Source organism: Oppia nitens, unplaced genomic scaffold, assembly GCF_028296485.1.
Source record: "Oppia nitens isolate AA-2021 unplaced genomic scaffold, nextdenovo-longstitch-racon4-pilon3 scaffold5_pilon_pilon_pilon, whole genome shotgun sequence".
NCBI lineage: Eukaryota > Metazoa > Arthropoda > Arachnida > Sarcoptiformes > Oppiidae > Oppia > Oppia nitens.
The window spans coordinates 1956447-1978471 of NW_026533243.1; the positions used below are offsets into that span (position 1 = coordinate 1956447).

General features: G+C 24.2%; 5 protein-coding genes across 5 annotated transcripts; 4 read left to right on the forward strand and 1 right to left on the reverse strand.

Annotated features, from left to right (window-relative positions):
- Positions 1–6957: 6957 nt before the first annotated feature.
- Positions 6958–8617, reverse strand: LOC128961057 (low density lipoprotein receptor adapter protein 1-B-like). The gene is made up of 5 exons (XM_054307265.1): positions 8150–8617; positions 7914–8056; positions 7742–7854; positions 7324–7665; positions 6958–7223 (listed from the first exon to the last, which is right to left on the reverse strand). Exons 1-5 carry the CDS (start codon positions 8196–8198, stop codon positions 7073–7075), a joined length of 798 nt encoding a protein of 265 aa, XP_054163240.1. The 5' UTR covers positions 8199–8617; the 3' UTR covers positions 6958–7072.
- A 374-nt stretch (positions 8618–8991) lies between these two features.
- Positions 8992–9501, forward strand: LOC128961203 (leucine repeat adapter protein 25-like). The gene has a single exon (XM_054307414.1). The coding sequence runs from the start codon at positions 8992–8994 to the stop codon at positions 9499–9501; it is 510 nt and encodes a 169-aa protein (XP_054163389.1).
- Positions 9502–10207: 706 nt separating this feature from the next.
- LOC128961204 (rac GTPase-activating protein 1-like) lies at positions 10208–12052 on the forward strand. Its single transcript, XM_054307415.1, has 3 exons — positions 10208–10595; positions 11015–11698; positions 11784–12052. Exons 1-3 carry the CDS (start codon positions 10208–10210, stop codon positions 12050–12052), a joined length of 1341 nt encoding a protein of 446 aa, XP_054163390.1.
- A 4997-nt stretch (positions 12053–17049) lies between these two features.
- Positions 17050–19291, forward strand: LOC128961477 (CAAX prenyl protease 1 homolog). Its single transcript, XM_054307721.1, has 6 exons — positions 17050–17327; positions 17393–17539; positions 17609–17830; positions 17917–18316; positions 18391–18683; positions 18750–19291. Exons 1-6 carry the CDS (start codon positions 17208–17210, stop codon positions 18966–18968), a joined length of 1401 nt encoding a protein of 466 aa, XP_054163696.1. The 5' UTR covers positions 17050–17207; the 3' UTR covers positions 18969–19291.
- Positions 19292–19730: 439 nt separating this feature from the next.
- LOC128961478 (charged multivesicular body protein 1B2-like) lies at positions 19731–20946 on the forward strand. The gene is made up of 4 exons (XM_054307722.1): positions 19731–19957; positions 20138–20248; positions 20312–20666; positions 20730–20946. Exons 1-4 carry the CDS (start codon positions 19951–19953, stop codon positions 20845–20847), a joined length of 591 nt encoding a protein of 196 aa, XP_054163697.1. The 5' UTR covers positions 19731–19950; the 3' UTR covers positions 20848–20946.
- The last annotated feature ends 1079 nt before the right edge of the window (positions 20947–22025 follow it).

The following is a 22025-nucleotide window of genomic DNA, read 5'->3' on the forward strand; positions in this document are numbered from 1 at the left end:
TACAACAAACAATAAACAACAGAAAAGAGAGACGATTGAGATGATTATAGGTGTTGTTGTGTTTTGTAGTGTTTTATTTAATTTGCTTTATTATAAAAGCAATAATAATAGCGGTTTCTCTCTGTTTTGAATAAAGAGATCACTTTCTCATATTATCACGAATTAGTTCAGTGTTTGAGCCGAGAATGAAATTATTTAGACAACAATCGACTCATAAATATTATATTATATACCATCAACTCATTGAGGTTTGTCTTGTATTTAAATATTATATATAAATCTCCCTAAACTTTAAACAAAAACAGTTAATTAGATTTAACTCGGATTTGTTTGTCCCCTCCACGTGATAGCCGACGCCAACATACCTGTGCTTAGAAAAGTTGATTTTTATGCAACTTTTACTCTCTCTCCTTCTCTCTCTCTCTCTCTCTCTCTCTCTCTCTCTCTCTCTCTCTCTCTCTCTCTCTCTCTCTCTCTCTCTTACTTTCTCTTTCATAAAATTTTTAAAAAAAAACATTTTTTTAATGATATCAATCGTATCCGATGTTATCTCTGAAGTGAATAATAAAATAATAATAATAATAAGCATTTTGAATAAATAGTAAAATAATATAAAAAGAAGAGAAATATAATGATCTCTTTATTTTATTTGCATTTTAATCTCTCTTTTTATAAAATTGAGATTAATATTAATTTACAATAATTAATAAATATTTTTTATTTATATGTTTAATTTTTTCTTATTTAAAAACATTATTTTGATTTAAATAAAAACAAAATTTATTTTTTATTATTTTTTTTATTAAAAAATACATGAGATTTCCTGGTTATATGGGACTCACTATACTGTATACATGTTGTTGTACTATAATCACACTGTTATTAGTGTATTACTATTGTTACTGGTGTTATCATTAACAACAATATTGTAAAATGCACCGTATGTTATATATGTTTTAGTGGTATCATATATTTAACTTATTTTATTATATATACTTATATAAATTTATATATATTATCCACCCATTCATCCACTGATGTACTGACCCTTTGCCTTCAGGCGCTGTGACATAACAGTTAAGGTTTATCACTAAAGTCAAAAAAGTCATAATTTAATTAATGACACAATAGTTTGTGTGTGTGTGTGTGTGTGTGTGTGTGTGTGTGTGTGTGTGTGTGTGTGTGTGTGTGTGTGTGTGTGTGTGTGTGTGTGTATGTATGTGTCTATATGTTGAAGTGTTTATTAACATATCTACATTTTTTTGTCTAATTGTTTTAATGTTACTAATATTGTAGTCATCAAACCATTAGACCATTAGTTGTGGTCATAAAAATTAGGTCATATCTTATGAGTTCCTCTCACTATTACTTAGTGAACATTCCCTATAATTTTTTTTGAAATTTTATTTAAAGAGATAAATTTATAATTTATAATTAGATTTCATAAAAATTCTATTTTTTTACAAATTATTATTAATACTAAGTCATAAACATTTAATTTGTTAGCAATATTATCATTAGTTAAACTTTTACTGTTATAATTAAATATTGGAATAAAATGATAGAAATGGTCATAAATTACAAGATTATGATAAAAATTAAAAAGATTTTTATAATTAAATTTATTTTTAAAGTTATAAAATTATTTTTAATTACAAAACTAATTATTTTTAATTACAGAACAACTAATTAATTTCCTAAAATTACAAATTTAGACCAAAACATTAGTCTTTATTAAAATTAAAGTAACATCAAAGCTAAAAATAATAAATTTCAATGCATTTTATTATTATATTTTATTTTTATTATAAATTAAATTATCCATTGCTATAAAACATCAGCATAAAACAAAACAAAAAATAAAATGAAAATGTTTAAAAATAAAATTATTAATTATTAATAATTATTATATTTTTTTTATTTATACGTTTGTTTAACCACACAATGTGTATCAAACTATAGATAATTGTATTGTAAAAGATTTAAAATATTGTATTATCTGATGTTACACACCATTAGTAAATTTATAGTTTATTTATTATTGTTATATAATCTTTTTATAATTTTAATTTTATCTCTATGAATATAAAATAAAACCCACGAAAATTATAATACATTAAAAATGTTTTTATTATTATTATTTAAACTATATTTTATATTATATTTATTATACAGTAAATATAGCATTAATTATTGTATAACGATATAAATAAAATTAGGGAAATATTAAAATATTTATATATTTATATTGACTTAAAAATAATAATAATAATAATAATCTACAATAAGTTGTTTTAACAGTACAGTATTGTGCTTTAACTAAATTATAATTTTTTATTATTATTATTAAATTAATAAAAATAATAATACAATTATTTCTGTTACAATAAATAATAATTATAAATAATAATAATCTGGTCATCAAAAAAGTGAATAAATAACAAATAAATAAAATACAAGCCATTCATTATTAGATGTGTTAATATGATTATTAAGCCTGATATCATTAGACAATAATTTCTAATGCAATAATTTGTATTGTATTTACTCCACACAACAACAAAAATATTTTTTTATATATCCAATAGTATAATATAAATATTATATACATTAATTGAAAATTATATTTTTTATTTAACACTTGTGTCTCAAAAAAAAAAGTAAGCCGATAAGATTATTTTTGAAACAATACTCAATTACATGTATATAAATCATAATTAATTACAAAAATATTGTCTTAACTATAACTTTTTTATGTAATTCAATTGAATTGTATATATATACTGTTATGCAACATATACTATATGATAATAATTTATTTAAAAAGCGTATAATTTATTTACAATTTATTTATAATGATTTCAACAACAATTTTAAACAATCAACAACTATTGCACTAATTACCTATCAATATAAAGTACCGTATGTTCTGACATATTGTTGCACTTTATATAACTTATAAGTTGTGTTTTTAAGTTTATAAGTTTCTAGATATTAATTAATATATGCTATAATGTAAATATAGTAATTTTTATCTAAAGTTTAAACTAAATTCAATAGTTTATTTTAACTTAGTTATTAATAGTTGGTAGATATACAAAAAATTCAATAGTTGATTAAATTTTACAAGTTATATACAGTTTATGAAAATAAGATTTAATTAAATAAATATAAAAATTTGTTTTAGTGGGTAAAACGGTATTAACACACACTTTTATTATTAAAATTACAAATATGATGATTATCCTTAATGAGCCTAACATCCTAAATTTATCTAGGACAATTATTTGGTAAAACATATAAATTGTGTATTTATTTTTTAAAAATTATATACTATATACAGTATTTACCAATTTAATAAAAAATATTAACAATTTATTTTATAAATTACATTTATTTAAATGTATATATTTATATATATATATAATCTATTTCAATATATCAAATGTTAGTTTAAATATGTAATCTATTTTTATTATTTTTAAAATTAAAATAATATTATTATTAATACAATATTAATTCTATATGATTATTATGGTTTTTATTTAATAGTTATTATTTATCGATTTAAATCAATTTACAGTTTTCATAAAAATTATTAATTGATTACATTTTCGTGTTTCATTCAAATAAACTAAAATAATTTTAATCATATATCAATAAATTATATTAAAAATCTTGTTTATAACAAAAATAAATAAAATTTGGATCAAATTGAATTCAATACACCCAAAAATTATTAATTTATAATACATATTGATATTTTATACAATATTAAATTTATATTACTATTATTTTTGGTATTATTACTTTTTTGAATAAAAACAGTACAATTATTTTTATTATTATTATTATTATTATTAAAGACAATTTTTGACACAATAGCTAATTAAAAATCTAGTAATTCAGTTCAGATGTATTAGAGTTACAATATATTTATTTCCTAAATCTTATTATTTGTAATATTATTATTATTTTGATTAAACTAATAGTTTATTTAAATGTATTGAGAATTTATAAGCGCTTAAATAAATTGCATTAAATATTAAATATTTTTGTTTAATTACAATATATAGTACTGTATATAATAAGATCGTTTGTATCGATATTATAATTAAAGATTACGTTATGTCGGGTCATATGGCAATTATTAATTAATAAGTATATAATCTGTTCAATAATCAATGGATACTATTGATTAAATTAATTAATTAATATTGATAGATTATTGATAACTTGTTTATTGTGCAATGAATGTACTGTATATAAGTGATTTTGTAATTAAATAAAAATTTGTGATTAAATATCAATTTATTATATTTGTATACAAAGTATTATACTGTACTTTATTTAAACTTTAAATATACTGTAATTTTGTGAATTTTTATTTGTATATAAAATCATAAACATTATAATTAGTATAATAAGTAGTATTAGTATTAGTTTTTATAATTTTTAAACTGTTTAATAGTCTCTCAATTCAAAAAATAATTTAATTATTAATTTTGAATTTAATTTTATTCATATTATTTTATTTTTTAAAAATATAATGAACTTATTTAAAACTTTTAGAATATTATTTAATTAAAAATTTATCTGATTTAATAGCATTCAACTTAAAAAAAGTGCAAGATTTATATTATTAAATTTTTTTTTTAAATATAATGTTAACTTAAAATACAATTTATGTTTCTGTTTATATTTTATTTCTTATTATAATATTAAAAATAAATTTTGTTATTTGCATATAAATATTTTTTATATATAATTGTATTACTTTAAATTTGTATGGAAATAAAATTTAAAAATCTTATTTTTCCCATTAATATAAAAATAAAACATAAATGTAACATTATTATTTAATAATATATTACATTAATATGATTTAATAATTTTAAAATCTAGTAAACAACACAAAAAATTAAAAATTTTGAAATAAGTAAAGTTATGTAATTTAAATTGTTGATTAATTAACTCTCATATTTAATAAGCAGTGTAATAGTATAATAATAATGTACAAATTTTGTAAATATATGTATTATAATACAATTTATTATTATTTATTATCTATTATTATTTTATTAAATAATATAAGTTATAATTTATAAATATTATAGATAAAAAATAAAAACTTAAAATAAAAACATTTAATTGAATAATATTATACAGTATTATTTGAGACATAATATTGAATACTTATTCTTATACTATAAATATATTAATATATTACTTATTCAATATTTATAATTTCACTTATCATTAACAAATAATTTATATTAATAATTAAAAAATAATAATTTTAAGCATATGTTATAATGTTAGCAAATAGTAGTAAAGTAAATAAAAATAGCACATATTTAAGCATTATTTTATTAATAGCATATAATTATAGAAATTATTTGTTTGTTTGCAATAAACAATTAGCAAAATTTTATTTTAGTTATACAACAATACAATAACAGAAAAAATGCAATTCACGCGCACCTTATGTCTCATTAATTATCAAACAAAATATTTTTCCGGTGTTTAGCAGTAATTTGTTTGCAAATTAAAGGAAATCGTGATTTCATGTCTACTGGTTTTATTAGAAACAAAAAATCATAGATATGTTTGCATTTATATTATTACCATTGCTTTTCAACCCAATATCATAAGATATAACACGAAAATAATAGCATAGATAATATGATTTTTGTTGCTTTTATTATTATTACTACATAACAGATTATTATCGATAACAATACTTTAATAAATAAATAAATATATATATAATTTGATAAAAATAAACTTATATATATATAAAAAATGGGCACAATTTATATATCATATTAATAATGTTGACATTTCATACCAATGGGTTCAAAGTAATTATATTTGTATAATACAAACACCAACTATTTAACGCAAACAAATGAAATGATATACTGTATACATATGTATCATAAATATAATTGCAATCTTACAGGTATTTTCGTATTATAAATCACTTGCAAAATAGTTATACAGTATTTGTAATTTGAAACATTGAACATACGATAGAAATATAGTTAAGTTATGCAAAATGTATTTTTTTATTTATTTTAAATTGAAATGCAAGGACATCACTGCATATTACACAGTATTTCAAATACATTATATACTGTTTATTATAAGTTTAACATTCAATCAAACATTAAGCGCACAATGAAACCAACACTTTTAAAACAAAACATTGAAAAAATAGTATTACTGTCTATGTGTTAGAAATTACATGATGTCATCAATCGTATAATAAACTATACAATTGTTGGTATGAAAGTGTTGGTATGATTGTGCGCTTATTGCAAAAATGTTGTTTTTTATAAGTGAAAAATATTAATAAAATTGAATTGAATTGAATATTTAAATAACAGACAAAATTTAATTTAACATTACTTATTAGGCAATTAAACACAACTAATATTGTTATGTTATAAACAATTTACTTTCGTATACATATATTTTAAACTTTGTTTTACTATTAAAATCCAATTAAATTGTTTGTAAAAAATTTTATATCACTCATTACTCGTTGCCAAATAAGTTACTTTTAATAATATATTATTATCACAAATAAACTCTTTTCGATTCATTGGAAATATTATATGAATCTCATTGAAATTTATTTGCTTAAAATTAAATGTAAATTTACAATTACCGGTAATAATAAAATGCATCAATTATACAATTATCTATTCGGCACTTGATGTATATTAAAAACAAAAGTGTAAAAATCAATAATAATTATCATAATAATTGCAATAATGATCATATAAAACAATTGAGATTTTCGTAACATAATATAAAGTGTGTTATAACTTATGTATACGATATACTGTATATATAAACTAAAAAAATCAAATAACAAAAAAGAAAAAGTTATATACTGTACAATATAACTAAGAAAAGTGTGTATAAAATTGTAATCAAAAGTGAATTAATTAAGTAATAAAATATATAATAATTTTCATGTAATAAAACAAAAATTTAAAACAAATCGTAAATGCATTTCTAAACATTTGGTTATTTGAATGCAATAAAACAAAACTCTTATTCACAAAGAGAAGAGGTCGTCGTCAGCGAAAAACTTCTCACTGTTTTGACTTTCGTTTACCTCTTTTTGGACCAACTCTTGTAATTGTTCAAAGTTACCAATGTTCAGATTATTTCGCAATTGTTGTCCATTAAGTTTGTTGTCGTTAAATCTAATGGTTTTTTTAAAAATAAATAAATATAACCAATTAATAAACAGTAACAACAATTAAAAGATTTTATTTATTAAAAAATAGTTTTTCGTTGTTTTACTTGAAGAGGTTGTCGTCAAAGCTGGCAGTGGGAGGTCTGATGTTCTCATCAGTGCTGAGATCAATGAGAGGCCTTTCTGTAAAAGACTTTTTGTTCAATTCATTGCTTTCATGATTAGTGTTTGTTGTGCTCTGAGAAGTGCTATTATTGTCTCCATTATTAGCTATTTGTTGCCATTTGTCGTATGCGATACTGAATGCCTGGGAAATGGTTAGAGCCGTCGCCTCCGCGATCTTGCGTTTAGGGGTAAGGAATGCATGACATTCATGGGTCTCATTAGCGTTGGTGGCGATGAAGGCCACCACTCTATCGAAGGTGGCATCGGCTGAACAATAGGAGATCCTAATCATCCATAAATAGCACATTAGCAAAAAAAACAATATAAATATATATATTTTTAAATTGCTATTAAATTTACCGATAAATGGACAAATTGAAGAGCTCTTCACCACTATTTGAATCACTGGCACTGATGCCAACAGGCTTTACATTAATGGATACATTTCTTAACTTTTTGCTACTGACTTTGGCCTAAATATAATCAAAATAATTACATTTTAGTCAATCAATCACTTTATTATTATTATTACCATTTGTATGATTCGTTTGATGGCTTCGGCGGTCAGTATATCGCTGGACGGCTCCTCAATGACAGTACTGCCTAAGTATTTACAATAGAAAGTAATGCCTTCAATCACTGGCGCCTTACAGTCGGTCCAGTCTTCAGGCAGTTCTTTGGACAATCAAATAACAGCAAAAAACATATTATTATTATTATTATAATCATCAACTGATCCAAAGATAAAATTAATTGCAAACAACTTACTCTTATGTTTAGGCTTTTTGATGCCAAACGTCCTCAAGATTGCAGCCATTGTTATGTGTAAACCAAGTGATCAATTAATTGGATGCAAATGAATGCCTTTAGGCTGTCATAAGCTGTCAATGCATTTGATATTACATTTGATATAAACTATTAATACATATATTGCTTATTAACAATATTTAACTAATAATAATAGTTTTAAATTGCAATTATATATAAGTGTCGCACAAATATTAGTATTTAAAAAACACAACAAACATATAGTCAATAGTTTGAACTCTTATATCACAGTTTCAGAGATAACTGTCCCTTAAAAATATGGACCAAAAATGTTGTCCCAATTAATGTCAATGTCTTCAGCTTTTTATTACAACAGTACTGTAAAAGTATAATATAATAGCTATGAATGTGTTGTTAAATGTTTGTGAAGTCAAACACAACACTACTGTACTGTTATTATACAAACAGTAATACAATAATAATAATAATAATAATAATAATAGACTCGAAAACAGTCAAACATTAAATGCATTGCAAATTGATTTACAATAATAAAGTGTTTTTTAAAGTACAGGAGAACATTTGGTACTTTTTCTAATGTATTGTTTAGTACTGATATACATGATTTGTTGTATATATTAAATAATACCAAATTGTATATCAAAACAATTTTCCAGTTTATTTGTGTGTAAAACAAGCGCTTTAACAGTGAGTTACATAAGTGAGTGACAAACTTGTGATAAAACAATCGTTTATCCGATTTTTATTGGTGACCACTCAACACATCCGTCGGTAATCACATTTCAAGTGATATCACATATTACCGATTGTGGTGAACTGACATGAGTGGTCATCAATTACCACCGTTGCCAAAGGCGTTGACCGAATCGCCGCAGCAATCCGTACACGCGTTGATCGACAATCGCGGAACTGCCGCCTCCGCTGCCAATCAATACCCATCCGTAGGACACACACTGGTCAACAATATTGGCAACAATAGGTTGGACGAGAAGTTGACAGTACTCCGGATGGAAATGATTTCCTTAAGACAATTAGACATTTCATTGTTGGCACAGTTGCAGACATTGCAACAGTCGATACAAAATTATAAACAATTAGTTAATTGCGATTACAATGATTACGACCAACAAAACGGCGGACAAAATATCTACGAGAACTGTCCACCAGTGAGGCCAAGGATAGACAGTGCGAGACAACAGCGCGACGACAACAACGACAACGACGCTGATGATGACGACGACATCGAGGATGAAGAGGCCGGCAATGGAGACACCGATGAGATCAGCGATGAACGCAAAGATAGTACCGACTCTTTGGATTCAAGTGTTTGACTATTTGAATGACAATATTTTGATTTTCAATAATATATTTATTTATAACATTTTTAATAACATATTTTGTATCATATATACAGTATTTTAGCACATTATTAATAATTTATTACTAAAGTAGTTATTAATTAAGTTATTAAATTCACAATTTTTTCAAAAACTTATTTACTTATAAAAGATATAAACAATTTTATTTGTAATTATATTTGATAATAATTTATTATTAAATTTATAGAAATTTTTATTTATTTATATATAATAATAATTATAAAAATAAAAATAATAATAAAGTTTTATTAATATTATTACAAATGTTTTTTTTTATAAATTAGTTGTGTGTATTGCAATTGTATATATTTAATAAGATTTATACATAAAAATAGACATTTAATTGGCTGTTAATAATAATAATAATACGCAAGACATTGAAAATTTTAAAAGTTGTTTATATCTGTTTTAATCTGTGATATCATACTATTATTAAAAATAGACATCAAAATGCATTTTTGTCGAGAAAACTATTTATAAACATTTTTAAAAATATTTAATACATACACACACTTCTCCAGACACTTAGTGATTAAAACATTAGAAACTTTTTATATACCGGTGCAGTATTTTTTATATACAAGTGCTAGTCTTCTATAGAGAGTGAGAGGAGTTTATATATTTATTGTGTCGTAAATCAGTAGTTTTAATATTTGTTATGATAAGTTTGGTCAGACGTGAATCGGGAATTGTTCCCCAACTGGTCAACCAATACAATGACATAATTGAGCAGAAATTATATGAAAGTATTCAATTGAATCAATCGCGAAGCAGTGTCTCACAGGATGTCTGTCCTGTCCTAAGCGATGATTACTCTGTGAATCAATCACTACTAGAAGAAAAGGAAGAAGAACTGATTGTTGACAATAATAGTCTGCAAAATATACAAATCATTAATCAGGAAGAGGAAGACGATGAAGATGAAGATGAAGATGAAGATGACGACGAAGATGAAGATGACGACGAAGATGAAGATGACGAAGAAGATGAAGAAATAATAGAAATATTTCAACAAAAGGATAATCATATCAATGATATAAATTTAGGTTTATATTGTTTTTCGTGATTTTTTGGCATATTTTTTAGATATCAGATGATAATTAGTTATTAGTTTTTGTAACTATTTTTAAGCGATCATTGATCTAATTATTTAATAATTTATGTATTAATAACTAATTAATTTTCCTAAGAATTTGATGAGTAGTTAACAAAAATTCCGGACAACAAAAATGTTGGATTCATTTCAAACTATAATAGAAAAAACATAAATACGGTTTCTATTTATATTAATATATGAAACAGTATTTAAAATGTATAGTATAATCATTAATCTTTATTTAATTAAATATTATGACTTATTAAAATAAATACCTTAAACATTAGTTATTAATATTATCTAACAAAATATTTAAATGGATAAATAAATTTATTTTATATTTTATATTAATATTTGTTTTTAATATAGAAAGTCATAACAATTATCAAAATGATAAAACTATAAGAGTTATAAAAGATGATGAGGAAAATATTGATGAGACCATACAAATCAGTGATAATGATAAAGAAAACAAGAAATTAGATCCAATTAAAGTTCAAGAAAAGCCAAGTTTATGTGAAATTAAAGTAAATCCGGTGTTAGAAGTGTTAATATTCAAAAGGAAACACCATTTTATAACCAAAACTACCGTTTCCAAAGAAGAGTGTCGAGTTTGCAGCGATTTTATTCAATTTTCCGATAAATACATTCAATGTGTTGATTGTGTAGCAATTATACACGTAGGCTGTTCCTCAAAACTGCCGGTTCCCTGTATTAAATACACAAATCCCAATTTAAGACCCGGTCGATGTTTAAGCAATTATGTCTATCCATCCTCTAAGCCATCAATTCCGGCACTTCTGGTACATTGTATGCGAGAAATTGAACAAAGATGTCATGAGAGCACTCCTAATAATATCTATATAATGAACTCCGAAAGTCTAAAACAAGTCAAAGATCTTTGCAATGGTTTAATTAATTGTAAAAATGGCTTTCCTTTGCTCGACAAACACAATATCAATATTATCTGTGGAGTTATCAAAAAGTTTTTATCAGATTTTAACGATTCTCTTATAGGTAGAGAAATGTGGAAACAATTTTCATATAACATGAGTTTGTATTTTGAATGTTATTTTTTATTTTTATTTTAAATAATACATTTATTAATTAGTTTTTCTTTTTTTTAATTTTCCAAAAGAGAAGAAAAGTGACGAAGAATTAGAGTCAATGGTTAAGCAATTGATTGAAGACATGAATACCACAAATAGAGACACATTATCACTTGTAATACTTCATTTAAGACATTTGATAGACAACCAAAAGTATATCTCTTTGGAGGACTTCACACAAATATTCTGTCCCATAGTTTGCGGCGACACCGAAGTCAACCGTAAACTTCGGCTCATGTCTTGTATATTCAACGTTAAGACCGACTTCTGGATTAATAATCTTATGACACAAATCTAATTATAATATTAATAATTGATTTATATACAGAATCTAATAATAATAATAATATTAAAAGTTAACAATTTCAAAAAGATTATCAAAATTAACTTGATAAAATAATAATAATAAAAATTAGAAATTAAAATTAATTAACTCATCTATCATATAAAATTAATAAATTGTAATAATCGTAAAAATCTAATAATATATAAATAATATATGTATAATATATACTGTATAATGAAATCAACTTTTTAAAGGTTTATCACTGTTAGCATACTAATGTATGTACCCTGTATAGATAAAATACAGTATAATTCAATGAAATACTAATAATAAAATAAAGAAAATAATTCCTATTATTAAAATAATTGTTATTTTTCAATGATGTATATTCTAAGGTTGTCTTCTATATTGAGAACCACTTTGTACTACAATTGGCTTCAAATTTGATTCACTAAAAAAATAATTTACAATAATTATAAACATTGATATTAATTAAGATATATTTATAGAAATATATGAACTAAACTCATCCAGTAATGCCTGTGTGGCGGCCGATGCCTTCAAGTCTTCAATGCTCTCCGGTTCAGATGGTTGTCCGAAATAATACTCACAAATTTTGATCATTGCAGTGGCAATTATAAGTACAAATAACGAGGTAAAGGTATATAAAAATGGAAATAATATTGTTTGGCGAATAAACTGTTAAATAAATAATTATATAATTTTTTAAAAATATATATAATAATTAAACACTAAAAACATTTAGAAAATTTAAGCTTACATTCAATGGAAACGACAACATTATGATAGTAATAGCTGTTCCGATATTTTTGACACCAATTTCCACTGCAATTGTTTTCTTGATCTTATGATTCAAACACAACAAACTAGCCGTAAGATAACCCACTGCCAGACCAATGATTGGCAAAACAATGTCGGCTAACAGTACTTCCAGTGGAATGTCGTCAAAGATTGTGGGAAAGATGATTACTTCCAGTGTTTGACAAACAATGATTATAGCAAAGCCAGCCATTGAACCGATCTATTGAACAGCACTTATAAAGCTGTCTGTAATTTTGATCTAATGAGATAACCGAAAAAACTACCTTGGTTATATAGGGCGAGATTTTACTGAATTTAACGTTTATAGCGATACCAAAGAGTACGGGTATTGTTATGAATACCAGTGTGAATGTCATTTGCATATAAGGAATAACTAGAGTTTCCGTTTCCAGATTTCGACCGTAAAGCCATAGATTGAATGGCATCGCCAGTAAAGCTATTATTGTGGCACCAGTTGTCATCGTTATACTAAATATTATTACAATTCATATATATTTTATTTATTAATTTATTGATTAATTAAATAATAATAATAATACCTCAACGATATATCTCCATTCCAAAAGAAGGTAAATATATTTGATAGGACACCCCCTATATTTGATTTATTAATAATTTTTTAGCGTTATATAAAAAAATTTATATATATATATTGATCGATAAAAATTATAAACTAATTATTTTTCTAATAATTATTTTTATAACATTATATATAACTATAGCACATACCGGGACAAGTGGCCAATATTAGAATTCCTGTAAATTAATATAATTAGTAAATAAAATTTGCTATAAAATATGTTTACAATAGATTTACTATCAAAAAAAAAAACTTAAAGACCTGTTGCATTGAGACTTTCAATCGATAAAAATTTAATAAACATAAAAGATATGAACGGAAATATCAGAAATTGACAGATCATAGCCACGATTACTGGTATCGGTTTTATCAAGTGATCCAACACCTGGTATTCAATTGAAATTTGTTGTGCTTTTTAAAAATATATATAAATATAATAATAAATTTTTGACAGACCTGTCTCATTGTGACCGAACATCCCATTGCAAACATAACAACAACTAATAGTATAACAATCAAGAAATCGTGAATTTGTTTAATTAGTAATTTATTGGTTTTGTCGTCAATTTCTGTATTATTATTAATTATATGAAAATTTAATATAATATTTTCACTACTATTTTGAAATATATTTAATGAATCTGTTGTTGAATTCATTTTTATAAAGAAATTTCTTATATTTAACAAATTGATTGAATTAGAAAAATATAATTTAATTTTAATCAAACACTTTATCTACAAATGTTGTAAACTATTAGAAATAAAATAATAACTTTTTCGTAAGCTTTCAAACTTTTATCAGTTTATTAACTTTTATTTATAATAAAAACTTTTTTCCAATAGTGATGACAGTAACATAAAAATAAATTGTTGCATAAAAATTAAACTTTTAAATATTTATATATATAAGCAAAATAAAAATAAAACAAAAAATTAGTTAAACCAAATCATTATTCCTTAAATAATGTCAAGGTTTTATTTATTGTAATTAGATTTTTAGTGAATCATTAACTTTAAATTATTATTAAGTGTAGACACATTATCACATACTTGTTTATAAATTTCTAATTTAATTTTTTTTATTAATTTCTAATATAAAAATAATAAAAATCTTTTTTTAGTGACTCCATAATTAAAATTCATAGTAACTTGATTAATTATATTAATAAAACATATATTACAATATTTATTAGTAAATTAAATATATATATAGTTTTTTGTACTTTATATTCAAGTTTATTAAATTATTATAAATATCTTAAACCTTGGATTAAAACAAAAAATTCTAAGATTTGTAATAATTTTTGAAAATATTGATATATATTTATACTGTAATCATAATAAATAAACTAAATCATATGTTTGTAAATATATAAATAATATTATTGTTATTATAATTATTATTAGCAAAAATTGTTGTTCAATATTTTTATGTTAATTTTTTATGTTTACAAATAATATAATATATAATTTTAAAAAACGACAAATATTTATTCATTTAAAACAATTTTATAGACAATATATATCATGAATCCTACAAATAATTTAAGGTATCATTTAGTGAAAAACAATTAGTGTATTGTTTTGTTTGTCATTCAATTTTATTGTATAACTATATATTAAAATTTTAAACTTCCTTTAACATTGATTTTATTGTATGACACAATGTATATATATTTGTTTTAACTTAATTTTATTGTTTAACTTAATTAAAACATTTTTACAAATATTTTAATTATTGATAAACTAATTAAAAAGCAACAAAACAAATTTATGCTTCATTGTTATAATGGGCTAAATGAAAAATTATGCAAATATAAATTAATAAAATATTATATCATCATTTTTTATATTTTAAAAATTTCTCAAAAAAATTAGTTCAGTATATAAAATTTATTTTGAAATATTATTATCAAAATCTTGTTTTAAATTGTGAACTTAATTATAATTAAATGCCAATTTTCCCCATTTTTCTGGTTATTTGTCAATTGATACATATAAATCGTTAATAATTATCAGTATAAAATCTGAAATAATAAAATTTGTTTTTTTTCAAAATTTAAAACTTTATATCATTTTATTGTAGTAATCATTTAATAATATTATGGTCACCAGTTTTTACAAAAATTAAGTAATCCAGTAAAGTGTTAATTAATGTGTAATTTTATATTAAAAAATTGATTAATACTAATTTAATTAAAAATTTGATTAATAATAATTTAATTTAAAAAATTATATTAAGCCATAAATTAAAAATTTTATTTTTATTAAAATTTTAAGTACTTGTTTAACAAATAATCAAGTTTTAAATGTATTGTAAATAAAAAAGTGTACATGTAAAGCACATAGTTTTTTATTTTTATTATTACAACTAAATTAATATTTAATAAGAAATTATAAATTTATTTTTTAGCATTTACAATTAAAAATTAAAATTCATGGTACCATATATAAAATAAATTCAAATGTATAAATTACTATTTTACTCAATAAATCTATTTTATGATAAATAAAAATTTCATTTAAAATATCTTATTGTATTTCATTTATTGCAAAACATTTAAATATAATTCGTATATAAATAAAACTATTATTAATTATCTTATGATAATTGGAAACAAATTTTCATAATTTTCTAATTAAATTTTATTTATAATGTTTAATAATAACACAAAATTTGGTGGGTTTTCTATAAAATTGTTTGTAACTAATAATTAATTATAAATACAGGTATACTAACATAACAACAAATGTATTTCATTATTTATTGATGTAATTATCAAAATATTTCTATAATTGTAATTTCGATGCGATTTTATGGGTAAAACGTGAATATAGTTATTATATGTATATAAAATAAGGTATTGTAGTTGTGATCATAATTTGCATATTAAACCATTATTTAAAAATAAAATTAATTTTAATGTGTTAATTTTTTGTGCGGGTGACACATAATTATAGTTTATAAATATATTTATATATCTCATTATTTAAATAGACATTTATTTATCTAAAATTTAAAAAAAATTCTTTATAAGTAATTTTATTATTAAAAATATATTGATTTTTAACTAAAAGAAATTATAATCAGAGATGACAGTTAACTCAAATTTAATTGTAAATTTTATGTTCAATTATATATATATTTAAAATTATAATTTAAATAAATCCCAATAAAAATAAAACATATATATATATATATCAATACAAATGCATCAATTAAATAATTTACAATTAATGTAAATTTATTAAAATAAAAACTTTAATAGACTCAAAAAATTCATTAAAATTTCAAAATTATTTTAATGTATTGAACAAAAATTATTATTATAATAAAAGATTATTATCTATAAAAATGCAAAAATACAAATCTATACTAAATGCTAATTTATGCTAAAATATAACAATTATGATTTTTATTAATATTATTATTAATTATTTTATTGATTTATTTTTTTATTTAAAAATTTAATTTATTATTCAGTGCTGTAGTAATAGATAATAGAATTTTAATTTATATTTCATATCAATAGCACTAAACGTTATTTGTTTGTGAATAAAGTTATTATGAATAATATTCATTGAATATAATAGTAAAGTAAACGTAAGCCTCAATTGTATTCATCAATCAATCAGTGGAAACATTGATTGAAAAACAAACTGCAAATCATTGGACTATTAATAAACACTTTGTTTAGTAAACAATCAGTCAATCAATTGTGACCGCAATTGTCGGCAAAAGTCATGACCTGTTTTTTCCACCAATTGGTGGACAACTATTGGACGCCGACTAACATATTTGCATCGGTTCTCGTATTTTCATGGATTGTCTTCATATGGGATCTGTATCTCTCCCGGCGTCAGGTATTTGTGACCATTGTATTCATCTTTTCGTTTAATAAGTTAATTGTTTTATGTCTTGAATTCAGTACAAAGTATATAAAAGTGTTGTCGAAGTGCCGACCGAACTGATCGGTGTCTTAGACAGAGACACACTGACCAAAGCACGAGACTATAACATTGATAAGAGTCGGTTCGGGTTTTATGCGTCCATTTGGAACCAATGTCTTAATACCGTAAGTTCAGACATCCGTATTGATACCGAAATATGTTCACCATATGGTTGTCATTACTTTTTTTGATAGGTTATCCTATGGACAGAAGCCATTCCTTTGTTATGGCGCTATTCTGGTGTTGTGGTCAGTCGTGTTGGTTATAAAGACAATGAAATATTACAGACGTTGACATTTGTTTTGATTGGTTCAGTCATATCGACAATCATTGATCTCCCGTGGAGTCTGTATCACACGTTTATTGTCGAACAGAAACACGGCTTCAATAAACAAACGCCGGCTTTCTATGCAAAGGTTACCAATTAATCCGATGAACTCATACAATGTCATCAATATTTTTCTTATAATTCTGACTTATAATAACTTCCGTTGTTTTTTAGGACAAATTGAAAAAATTTGTTATAACTCAAGCTATAATATCGCCGATACTATCGGTGGCCATTTGGATTGTCAAGATCGGCGGCGACTACTTCTTCGTCTACTTGTGGGCCTTTGTCTTTGTGGTGACATTGTTTCTGATGACGGTTTATGCTGATTATATTGCGCCACTGTTTGATAAATTCGAGCCATTACCTGATGGCGAACTTAAACAACAGATTGAGAAGTTGGCCGCAAGTATTGATTTCCCACTGAAGAAGCTGTTTGTGGTCGAGGGTTCCAAACGGTCTTCACATTCAAACGCTTACTTTTATGGCTTCCATAAAAACAAACGTATTGTCCTTTTCGATACACTTCTTGAAGATTATCACAAGAAAAAGGAAAGTGAAGAGAAAACCGAAGGTAATCTTCAACTATATTATAATTTTATTTATCATAAAATTACATATTTATTATTATTATTACTGAAAAATTAGGTGAAAATGATGAGAAATCAAGCGGTGATTCTTCCAAAAATGAACACAAGAAGGTTGGCTGTAATAACGATGAAGTGTTGGCCGTTTTGGCGCACGAGTTGGGCCACTGGAAGTTAAACCATATCCTCAAAAATCTGGTGATCGCTCAGACAAATCTATTTCTATGTTTTATGGTATTCGCTTTGTTATACAAAAATCAAGTTCTTTACGATGCGTTCGGCTTTCATAAGACACAACCCGTTTTCATCGGAATATTCATTATATTTCAATACATATTCTCACCCTATAATGAGGTATATTTAATCTATGGATGTTATGTCAGTAATGAATATTATTATTATTATTTTATTGCAAAACAGATTCTGTCATTTTTGATGACATGTTTGGGCCGTCGATTTGAGTTCGGAGCCGACGCTTTTGCCAAACAAATGAATCGTACGGCTGACCTGAGAAGCGCATTGATTAAGTTGAATAAAGACAATCTAGGATTTCCTATCTATGACTGGCTCTACTCGAGTTGGTATCACTCTCACCCACCATTGCTCGAAAGAATCAGAGCCCTGGGAAAGATCGACTAAAAAAATGAAATTTTATTTCATATATTTTGTCAACACATTTAAAAAAACCAAATTTCCATTTTATTTATCCGACGACTAATTTGAGTTTATTTTGTCTCAAGTAATTAACATATTTTTTTATGTCAATTGCGTATAAAGTTTTTAATATGTTATTTACGGTAATTTTAAAATGTTTTGTTTTTTTTTGTTATTGAAATATTGTTTTCAGTTTAAACAAAATAATAATATTTTTTATCGTAAACAATAATACCCTAATAATACTGTATTTTTACCTGTACTCTGTATTTATAAAAAATTAAACACAAAATTACGAAATTAAAATTTGTCGCAAAATATATTTACTATTTATTATTACTGTATTTATTAATGATAAATCAATGATAATTTATTACCGGTAATAATAAATTTTTTTGAAAATTTTAGTATACACTGTACAGTGATTTAATTATATTTATTATAAATAACTAATATTATATAATAATTTTTCTATAACATTAAATCAAGTGCCAGTAATCATATTTGAGTTATAACTATAGCAACTTTATTATCATAATTAATTAAATACCAAATGAAATAAATTAGAGTTAAATATTAATAGTAGAGAGTAATTGAAAAATACTGTATTAAACAATAAGTGCCCCCAAACTGTGTGCCACACAATGTAAATGCAATGCAATACACAATAAACATATAATGATTATGTTTTGTATGCATTAAGCGCTACAAAGCCTACAATAATACCAATTATTGGTTACGTTATATGAAAATTGTTTTCAGATTTCACAACAAAACTGACATCAAATTGAAATACTATTAATTGAATGAATGACTCATAGATTGTTGTCATTTGATTGTTGTGTTGTTGTTGTGATTGTGAGTCAAACAACAGTTTGATTGTAATTATTGTAATCATCAGTCAAAACGAGAGACCAGCAGATAGTTTGTCCGTTGAATAAGATTATCACTTGAATTGATCCACAAAATGGAGAGTAAGTATCATTAATTAATCGTAAGCTCTGACAAGTTGTTTGACAGTTAATTCAGTAAATTTAAGATCATTTTCTTTAAAATGTCAAATGAGATGATATGTTGTCAACTGAAGACATATCAACTGAATTGTCATAAATAAGAGATCAATTGATTGATAATATGATTGATTTCTTTTTCAGAGCACTTATTTAATTTGAAATTTGCGTCCAAAGAGTTGGAACGGAACTCACGAAAGAGTGAAAAGGACGAGAAGACTGAGAAACTGAAGCTCAAGAAAGCCATTGAAAAGGGTAGGTCTGGTATCATCTGATGGTTACGTGAATTGTTTGATGACTTTTATTATCGACCAATAGGTAACTTAGAAGGCGCTCGAATTCACGCCGAAAATGCCATTCGCCAGAAGAATCAGGCGTTAAATTACCTGCGAATGTCTGCCCGAATCGATGCCGTGGCCTCTCGCGTACAGACAGCAGTTACCACCAAACGAGTCACACAATCACTGGGCGGCGTCACCAAAGCCATGGACTCGGCCATGAAGTCAATGAATTTGGAGAAGATATCACAGATTATGGATAAGTTTGAGAAACAATTTGAAGACCTCGACGTCCAGACACAGACTATGGAGAGCGCTATGTCGTCCACCACTACTATTACTGCACCTGAGAATCAAGTGGACCAACTTATGCAACAAGTGGCAGACGAAGCCGGGTATGACCACTATCTCGTGTTTTGCTTACCAGTAATTCTAATCTCTAATCAATTACTTTTTAGTCTCGAGTTAAATATGGCACTTCCTTCTGGAGAAGTCGGTTCCATTGGAACAGCGACGGCCGCGTCTACAGAACAGGACGACCTATCGAAACGTTTGGCACAACTGAGACAAATGTGAAGAAGTTATTTGATTGTTAAACATTCTGTTTCAGTATTGGTTTAGAAAAGTTATTTGTATTATAAAAATCTATGATTTGAATATATTTACGGTAATCATCAAAAATTTGATTATTAGATATAATAAATATGTAATAATACAAGACATTTGATTTTTATTTAAACGATTTCACTTTAATATATCTTTTTTATTCACCAAATAATAAATAAAGTTAACAAATGAATAAAATTTTTAAAACAACAGTATAAACATATTTTTTGTTTGTTTCAAAACAGAGAGCTTTTACTTGAAGTTATCAATGGGTGAGTGTATTGTTATGTAACCATAACTGATGTTTTGTTTTTTAATTACAGTAAAATGTATTTAATTAAATGATTTTTAAAAATTAGTAGAAATACTCAAATTGTTTGGTAAGTTTTGGATCTCAATTACAGTAAAATATGGATTATATTTGGATCGCATATCAATGTCAGCAAACATATGATAGTAACGGACTTTCGGTCGTTTTAACGCCAATTCAATTAACGCATCAATTGTTTTATGTGTAATGTTTGGTCGCGAGAAAAACTGTATTGACTTGAGTTGTGAACAGTTATCTATCAATTGACACATTCCCTCATCGATTCGTTCTTTAGATATGATGTGACTCTTTGAGGCTCTTATTATAAGAACAGATATATTCTTTAATTTTGATAACGAATTCATAGTTTGATTTGTAATCAAATTATTAAAACTGATATTCAGTTGACTTAATTGCGGCAAATTTATATGGATATCATTGAAGAAGTTGTCACTTAAATTAAGTGACATTAGAGATAAATGAGTCAATTGTTTAGATGATTGCAATAATTTAACAGAAATTTCTTCGTTTTGATTGATAATAAAATTTGATCCAAAAGCCGATAACTCTAATTGTCTTAAATTATTATAAGTTGTTATACTTTTAAGCAAATCTGAGACAATTAATGACTCAATTTGAGCGCTAAAACAAAAGTTTTTAAGTTTAAGACATTTGATGCCTATATTCTTAATTTTTACAGCCATTTGTGGCGAATATTCTTTGACTTTAATTGACGTTAATTTCAATTCTTCTAAATTCTCAATTTTTTTTATATTCTTCAGTAACGAAAACAATGTATTTTCATTCCAAAAGATTCCGTTTAAAATATGAAGACTTT

Bases quoted from the DNA above. Each gene is read 5' to 3' on its own strand.
- LOC128961478 (XM_054307722.1), top strand. The intron at 20,249-20,311 runs GTAGGTCTGGTA...ATCGACCAATAG, and splicing joins CAAGAAAGCCATTGAAAAGG to GTAACTTAGAAGGCGCTCGA. The intron at 20,667-20,729 runs GTATGACCACTA...ATTACTTTTTAG, and splicing joins CAAGTGGCAGACGAAGCCGG to TCTCGAGTTAAATATGGCAC.
- LOC128961204 (XM_054307415.1), top strand. From the start codon at position 10,208: ATGATAAGTTTGGTCAGACGTGAATCGGGAATTGTTCCCCAACTGGTC. The intron at 10,596-11,014 runs GTTTATATTGTT...TTTTTAATATAG, and splicing joins TATCAATGATATAAATTTAG to AAAGTCATAACAATTATCAA. The intron at 11,699-11,783 runs GTTTGTATTTTG...ATTTTCCAAAAG, and splicing joins ACAATTTTCATATAACATGA to AGAAGAAAAGTGACGAAGAA.
- LOC128961057 (XM_054307265.1), bottom strand. From the start codon at position 8,198: ATGGCTGCAATCTTGAGGACGTTTGGCATCAAAAAGCCTAAACATAAG. The intron at 8,057-8,149 runs GTAAGTTGTTTG...GATTGTCCAAAG, and splicing joins CAAAAAGCCTAAACATAAGA to AACTGCCTGAAGACTGGACC. The intron at 7,224-7,323 runs GTAAAACAACGA...AAAAACCATTAG, and splicing joins TTTGACGACAACCTCTTCAA to ATTTAACGACAACAAACTTA.
- LOC128961477 (XM_054307721.1), top strand. From the start codon at position 17,208: ATGACCTGTTTTTTCCACCAATTGGTGGACAACTATTGGACGCCGACT. The intron at 17,831-17,916 runs GTTACCAATTAA...GTTGTTTTTTAG, and splicing joins CGCCGGCTTTCTATGCAAAG to GACAAATTGAAAAAATTTGT. The intron at 18,684-18,749 runs GTATATTTAATC...ATTGCAAAACAG, and splicing joins TATTCTCACCCTATAATGAG to ATTCTGTCATTTTTGATGAC.
- LOC128961203 (XM_054307414.1), top strand. From the start codon at position 8,992: ATGAGTGGTCATCAATTACCACCGTTGCCAAAGGCGTTGACCGAATCG.